Genomic DNA, 7878 nt, shown 5'->3' with positions numbered 1-7878 from the left:
CGGCCACTGCACTCCAGTTAGGGCGACAGAGTGAGACTCTAACTCAAAAAAAAAAAAAAAAGAAAGAAACTTCTGTAAACTACCAAAAAATAAAATGCAATTTTCCACTACAGAATATATATGCTATGTGATTTTAAGTGAAATCATGCCGGTATATGGAATTTTGTTTAATGTAATTTGTTTATTTATTTTGAGTCAGGGTCTCACACTGGTTCCCAGGCTACAGTGCCCAGCCTAGACTGCAATGCCAGAGTCATGGCTCACCACAGCCTTGACCTCTTGGGCTTAAGTGATCCCTCTGCCTCAGCCTTCCAAGTAGCTGGGACTACAGATGCATGCCACCACGCCAGCTAATTTTTTTTTTGGTAGAGATGAGGGTGTCTCACTATGTTTCCCGGGCTAATTTCAGCCTCCCATAGTGCTGGGATTACAAGTGTGAGCCACCATGCCTGACCCAGTATATAGAATTTTTGGTATATTTTGTAGATGCGCTCCATAGTTCCTACAACTATTTCAGATTATTTTTCACGGGGCAACTTAGATTTTTGCACATCATTAAATTAAAGTGTATTATATTTTTTATTTCTCAAAAAGGAATTTATACCATTGGTAACCATGTTTGGTCATTTCCTTGATTGTACAGGGAGAAGACATCCATTATCAGAGAAAAAAATTATGCACTATATGTACCAGTTATGTAAATCCCTTGATTATATGCACAGGTATGCTCTTGGAGATTTTGGCAGCTGTGAAATTAATAAACTATGGTCACTTACAGTCATTAAAAATGCAGTTCAAAGTTAATTGGCATTAATGAAGTGCAATTAATGATATTCTTCATTTTATACTGAATGCAGAAATGGAATATTTCATAGAGATGTAAAACCAGAAAATATACTAATAAAGGTAAGAACTTTTATGTGGGGCAATCCCTTCAGATCCCCTTCCACTATGGGAGCTTTTCTGTCCTCTCAATAAATCCTGCTTTCTTAAAAAAAAAAAAAAAAAAAGAACTTTTATGTAGAATAAAGGTAGAAGTATAAAAACTTTTCCACTAGATATGCTTTCCGTCCCAGATAGCTAGACAGAATGTTATAGTATTTTATTCCTCCCCGTCTATAAGAGATGACTTTTTTCATAAATGCCACCAGAATAACCAAATGTAAACCTGGAAAAAAGCCAGATGTGGTGGCTCACACCTGCAATCCCAGCGTTTTGGGAGGCCAAGGTGGGAGGATCCCTTGAAGCCAGGAGTTCAAAACCATGCTGGGCAACATAGTGAGACCCTATCTCTACAAACATTTTAAAAAGTAGCCAAGCATGTTGGCACACACCTGTAGTCCTACCTCCTTGGAAGACTGAGGCAGGAGGATCACTTGAGTCCAGGAGTTCCAGGTTGTAGCGAGCTGTGATCACACCACTTCATTCCAGCCTGGGCAACAGAACAAGACCCTGTCTCAAAACCAAACAAAAACCAGAAAGTACTCTTCCCACACTGTAGCCAAAAGTTAACTCTATTCAAATTGCCATTCTGAACACTCTCAAGGGAAATGTGACAGAGGCAGGTTTGAGCTCGGGTCTGTCTCACTCCGAAACCATCTACGCTACCCGCATTTGTGGCATCGTTTGCTGCCTCCCAGTGTCTGCCTGACTTGCTGTCAGCGAAGTCCTCTGAAACCATGTGGCTAAAAGAGCCCCTGCGCAGCGAGCTGGTAGCTTGATGGGACGTACGACTAGTGTGTCATTTGTTTGTAGAAGCATGCTGTGACTTAACCATTTTCAAAACCTGTAGACATTTGGAAATGCATGTAACACACGGCAGGTGCTTGTAAACATGTCCCACAAAGAGCAGCGCTGTGGCCTTCTTGGGTGGGGGCGCCTTCAGTCACTCGCAAAGTAGGTCTGTTTCACTAATCAGTTGCGACGCCAGCCCCTTCCCCGCTGCTACATATTTGGAGGGGCTTGTGTTGCCATGGCTGTACTGCGCGACAAGCCTGGCCTTCTCTCCCTGCAGCGGGATGTCCTGAAGCTGGGGGACTTTGGGTCCTGCCGGAGCATCTACTCCAGGCAGCCGTACACAGAGTACATCTCCACCCGCTGGTACCGGGCCCCCGAGTGTCTCCTCACCGATGGCTTCTACACGTACAAGATGGACCTGTGGAGTGCCGGCTGCGTGTTCTACGAGATCGCCAGGTGGGTCTTTTGTGGGGAAGGGTGGGACCGTGGGACTCAAGGCTGGAACCTCGGGGCTCACGGGCCCCACAGCTTTACATGGCTCCCTCCTTTACAGTCCAGATGTTGCAGTCATCCTGATTTTGTTTTTGTTTCTCTTTTTTTTTTTTTTGAGTTGGGTCTCACTCTATTGCCCAGGCTGGCGTACAGTGGCATGCTCACAGCCACCGCAGCCTCGACCTGCTGGGCTCAGGCAATCCTTCAGCCTCAGCCTTCCAAGTAGCTAGAACTACAGGCACGCACCACCATGCCCAGCTAATTTTTTATTTAGTTATTGTAGAGACAGGGTCTTGCCAAGTTGCCCAGCCTGGTCTTGAACCCATGGGCTCAGGCAATCCTCTCACCTCAGCCTCCCAAAGTGCTGGGATTATACGCATGAGTCACTGTAACTGGCCTCTCTCTTTTTTTAATTTAACCAAAAAAAATCACTAGGCTTTCATTTTTTGTCAAATACCTTTCCTTGCGTGCTCTTTTGGAGAACAGAGACTCTCAGTTCTCCTTTGCCACTGCACAGCCCAGCCTGTGTGGGGGGCTTCTGCATCAAGCTGATGGTGGGGTACCTAAGGTGAGGCATCCCAGAGCAGAGGAGAAGTGTGTACACTGCCGCCTTTGGGCCTGCCACGGGGAGGGCTGAGCTGTGAGAGGTGGTCACATCAGGTGGGGTGCTCCTGGCCATGGTGTAAGGACAAGGCACCTTATGGCACAGCTGGACTCTAGGGAGCCCCAGTCCCAGCCCTCCCTCCCCGATCTCCAAGTCCTTCGCTGTCCCTAGCCTTTAGAGAAGAGTAGAGGCCCAGGGAAGAGGGGGTGAGGTGAGGGGGTGCTGAGCTGAAGGAGCGCCCAAGGGCGTGGCCCAGCACCATCTGACGACGGGTGGTGCGTCTGAACAGGAGAACCCGGCATGGGCAGGGGCCCAGAGCTTGTCTGGTCCCACCTGCTCAACTGGTCGCTGCGACAGAAGCGCGGATGGATGTGCACTTCAGGACACACACTCCTTTGACTCCAGGTCATTCATATTGAGAACTTGTTGTTTTGGAAAGCTCAGTGGCAATGTCACGGAAGCTGAAAGTGCCAGCAGACTAGGCCTTTCTCTTGAGCTGACACCCCTTGATTGACTTGGAGGGTGTCAGAGGACTTCTGGGTGAGGACCTCCCATCGGTGACCAGACAGGGCAGGGCTCTGATGCCCTCATCTTCCCCGTTGAGCTACTTTCTGCTCACCCAGTTTTTCCTCTTCTCTGGTCACAAGACACGACTGTTTTCCTGAGCGAAAGCTGGTCATACTACCAGAGCTGTGTTTTAAATTCTTCTTTGTGACGTGTAATAGGAATTGAATTTATTTATACAGGCCTAAAATCGGTTACCCTCAACTCCAAAATCTGCGAAAGCTCTGACAACCAAAAGGTTTCTTGGAACTTGCTTGTCAACAAAACTTGACCTGACCCACCCTGAATCTGTCGCCAAGACTCACTGGGCTGAGGGAAGCACGTTAAGATGGCTGCTTGTCCCAGTTAGCGTGAGCACTCACGTTGCTCTGCAGACACAGACACAGGGGGTGCAGTCTTCCTCTTGCCTCTTAGAAGGCACGTCCAGGGCCTGCTGGTCAAGTAGAAAGGCCGAGCAGAGAACAGAAGTCTCCCGGCCACGAAGCTCGAGGGACGGGTGAGGACCACTTCCTCAGGTGCTGGTGGGGGGGCCTGCCTGGCAGAGGAGACCGGCAGCCTGAGGCCCACTGTCCTGTCCTGACCACGGTGCCTCTGGTCGTGCCCTTCTAGCCTGCAGCCGCTTTTCCCTGGAGCTAATGAACTGGACCAAATCTCAAAAATCCATGATGTCATCGGCACACCTGCTCAGAAGACCCTCAGCAAGTTCAAGCAGTAAGTGCAGTGTGCTCAGAGGGCCTGGGCCACCCTCTCAGCCCTCATTCTGGGGGGCTCCCGCTGCCACCAACAGGGCTGCAGGCTCACTTGGGGGCCTGTGGCGGCTGCTCAGACAGAGCCCCTCACCTTTGGGGGTTCACAAAGATATGCTCTCCTGGAGCATCAGAGATTCTTCACGGGCTTTCTGAGGGCCTGGGAGTCAGGCTTTGTTACACTACCCAATATGCAGGGACCAGGAAATCCTGGCTGTACAGACACCTCTAGGGGAACACAGCCCACAACCTCCTAGCCCAGGGTCCCACTGGCAGAGGACAAGAGAAAAGAAATGCTTTGCAGCCAAAAAAAAAAAAAAAAAAAAGCCTTGGGGCAAAAATGTCCCCAAGCACAAACCGTAGGTGGTGAGGGCTTTCTGCAGCCCTCGCTCGGCATTGCTGGTGGAATGGACACCTTGCCAGGCGCTCGGGGACCCATTAGGACTTCATTCTGAGCACAGCTGTCACTCGGCCAGGAGCTGGGGCTTCTGAGGTTGGGCCTGTGGGCGGAGCATGAACAACACCCAGAGGACCCTAGGTCTTGGGCAGCTCAGGAGGGCAGCTACTCTGGATTCTTTCTCTCTTTTTTAAAACTTGATTTCATCTTCTCACTTGGGAAGGTATATAATCTTGTATAGGAGAGGTTGTTTTCTTACATTGATCACATAACAGATTTTACCCCCTTTCCCATTTATTATTTTATTTTTTATTTTTTGAGTCAGAGTCTCACCCTGTTGCCCAGGCTGGAGTGTGGTGGCATGCTCACAGCCACCGCAGCCTCGGCCTGTTGGGTTCAGGCGATCCTTCCATCTCAGCCTTCCAAGTAGCTGAAACTACAGGCACGTGCCACCATGCCCAGCTAATTTTAATTTATTGTAGAGACAAGTTCTCACCAAGTGTCCAGGCTGGTCTCAAATCCCTGGGTTCAGGCAATCCTCTTGTCTCCATCTCCCGAAGTTCTGCAATTACAGGTGTGCACCACTGTACCTAGTCTAGACTTTTTTTTTAGAGTAGAGTAGAAGGATTGCCTGAGCTCAGGAGGTCGAGGCTGTGGTGAACTGTGATCATGCCGCTGCACTCCAGCCTGGGCAACACAGTGAGACCCTAACCCCAAAACAAAGGAAAAAAGAAAAGAAAGCAAAGTTCAGTGGCGAGGACAGAGCTTTTGCATAGACCTCCTGTCCCCTCACACACACAGCCTCCCCCACCATCAACAGCCCTACGAGAGTGGTGTTTGTTGTTGTCGGACGTTGACGCACTGTTACCACCCAGAGCCCGGCTGGCCCGAGGGTTCCCTCTGGGGTTGGCCATACAGTGGGTGTGGACAGCCATGTAATCTGTGGGTCACAGACTGTTCCCCTCAGAGTCCCGACGATGGGCCAGGGAGGGGCTCTAGATGGCGGCATGATTGTGTGTTATCATTGGGCTTTTAACACAGGTCGAGAGCTATGAGTTTTGATTTTCCTTTTAAGAAGGGGTCAGGAATGCCTCTACTGACAAGCAACTTGTCCCCGCAATGCCTCTCCCTCCTGCACGCGATGGTGGCCTATGATCCGGATGAGAGGATCGCCGCCCACCAGGCTCTGCAGCACCCCTACTTCCAAGAACAGAGGTAAGAGGGTCTCTGCTGGGTTTCCGTGGGGCGGGCAGGAGGCCCTGGCTAGTGAGACCCGTGGGGCTCACGGTGGGGCAAGGGACAGCCTCTGGAGGGTGCCCGGTCCCTGGGAACAGCTCTGTCCTGAACAGTGGTCCGTGCTCTGGGAGACTCCACCACGCTCTTTTCTGGAGTCTTCTCCTCAAAAGGAGGCTGTTAGCAGCTCCGGGGCAGGGGAAAGATGCCGAGACTCTAGTTAGTAAGACTTCTAGAAGAGCCTGGACGTACCCAGTGTATGTGGCACAAACTCAGGAGAGGGTGTACCGGGCACTGTTAGTACCTGCTGAATGTGGATCTCAGGTGTCTGCCCTGAGGCCGTCTAGGTCCACATGCTGGACACTATGTAACTGGAGGTGACAGTCTGAGTCCCTGGTGGTTCACGGTGCTTGCTCTGCTCCTGGCCCAGAACCCGTCAGGCTGAGACAAGAGAGGAAAGAGGCTGTCGTCGTGGCTCATGAGAAACCAGAGCCAGCGACGATCCACCTGCTAAACCAGTGGAGATGAGGGGTCAGGCAGGCAGCCGCCCACGGTGCTCACGGGTGCCTGCTCTCATTCCTTCCCTGCAGGAGAACTGAGAAGCAGGCTCTGGCCAGCCACAGAAAGGCTTTCTTTCCAGAGCTCCTCGCGGCATCGGAGCCACTCGGGAACACCTGGCAGATTCCAAAGGCGGCCAGAACACAGGTACTTGGGGAGATCGTGCTGCAGAGCGGCTGGCTTGGTGGGGACTGGACACCCTTGGGTGGCCTGTGTCTCTCCGAGGAGGACGCCACCTATGGAGGACTGTAGCCAACCATGCCACATCTATCTTCACCTCGGCAGCCCGGGCCTGACAGCCGTGCCTGTTAATGTCTCTGTTGGTTAGAGCATCAGGGACCCTGGGTCCAGTTGCTAAATAAAGCCCCTTCTGTCCTGCCCATTAAGGGCTGATGACTAACATCCCAGGTGAGCAGGCCCAGGGAAGGACCCTTACTGGGTTCCTGCGTCTGTCCTGATGACGGGACAGATGCCGGTTCTGTCCCCTTGTCATGCCCTCAGACACCCACCTGGCCAATGACAGATCCCAAGGCCCAGGCCATGCTGTGCCTGCTTGGCTACCCAGCCCCATGAGCATAGTGGCCCCGACGTGCACGTGGAGCCATCAGCAGGGCCCGTTTCACACACCTCGGCTTTAGAAGCGTGGAGCCCGTCACAGGCCCTCTACAGGGTCCCGCTCACTCGGTCCTACCGGCCTTAGGTTCTGGGCCAGCCCCAGACTCTGTATGACCACATGCCCTTCCATCACACACCGTTCCATTCATCTGCACGTCGCTCCTTCCTCCCAGCCCTTACTGAACGCTCACCACATGCTAGGAGCTGGGGACACAAGACGCATCTGCAGCTAGGTTGCTTTCCGTCCAGCGCATCTTCTGACCTTCCTCCGCACTTGCTGCTCCCGGTAGCTTCCCATGCCCCGCTCCCCCGCCCCCCCTGCCCCCCCGCCCCCGGTAGGAAGCTCTGCATTCTGCCTAGGCCCTGCCGTGGAAGACTCCTCACACCACCCACAGTCCCACCCTTCTCGCCTTCTCTCTCTCCACAGCCTTCCCTCGCCCAGGTCCCCACAGATTGCCTCTTGATTGCGGCCCTACGCTGCCTCCCTTTCCCTCCTGGACAGAGGTGCTTCCTTCAGGTGTTTGGTGCCAGTTCCTGCCTGCACCCACAAAGTTCCCACCTCCAATCACACACGAGCTTGGCACACTGTGTGGGCCCAGGTGTCTGTTGAAACTGCCCAGCTCTCCTCGCACATGAAGGCCGCTGAGGCACTGCAGAAACCAGCTGTGGCTGCGTCAGGAAAACTTTGGACACTGAAATGTGAAATTTACATAATTTTCACATGCCATGAAATAGTTCTTTCAACCCTTAAAAAAACCATTGACCGGGCTCGGTGGCTCAGCCTGTAATCCCAGCATTTTGGAAGGCCAAGGCGAGTGGATTGCCTGAACCCGCGGGTTCGAGACCCGCCCAGGCAACTTGGTGAGACCTCGTCTCTACAATAAATAAAAAATGAGCCAGGCGTGGTAGCGCGCACCTGTAGTTCTGGCTAC

General features: G+C 52.3%; 1 protein-coding gene across 2 annotated transcripts in view; it reads left to right on the top strand.

Moving 5' to 3' along the window:
• MOK (MOK protein kinase) overlaps positions 1-7878 on the top strand; it is a 50523-nt gene that overhangs the window by 41234 nt on the left and 1411 nt on the right. For both annotated transcript variants that reach the window (XM_008064090.1, XM_008064088.1), the window contains 6 exons: positions 644-722; positions 858-906; positions 2015-2193; positions 4007-4108; positions 5582-5755; positions 6364-6478. In XM_008064090.1, the coding sequence (XP_008062281.1) occupies positions 644-722; positions 858-906; positions 2015-2193; positions 4007-4108; positions 5582-5755; positions 6364-6478 (698 nt within the window). The remainder of the gene's footprint in view (positions 1-643; positions 723-857; positions 907-2014; positions 2194-4006; positions 4109-5581; positions 5756-6363; positions 6479-7878) is intronic.

The sequence above is a fragment of the Carlito syrichta genome, unplaced genomic scaffold (genome assembly GCF_000164805.1).
Source record: "Carlito syrichta isolate Samal-C Ts95f unplaced genomic scaffold, Tarsius_syrichta-2.0.1 Scaffold307187, whole genome shotgun sequence".
NCBI classification, from domain to species: domain Eukaryota; kingdom Metazoa; phylum Chordata; class Mammalia; order Primates; family Tarsiidae; genus Carlito; species Carlito syrichta.
The sequence above is the reverse complement of the archived record's forward strand: the minus strand, read 5'-3'. Positions and strand labels throughout refer to the sequence as shown.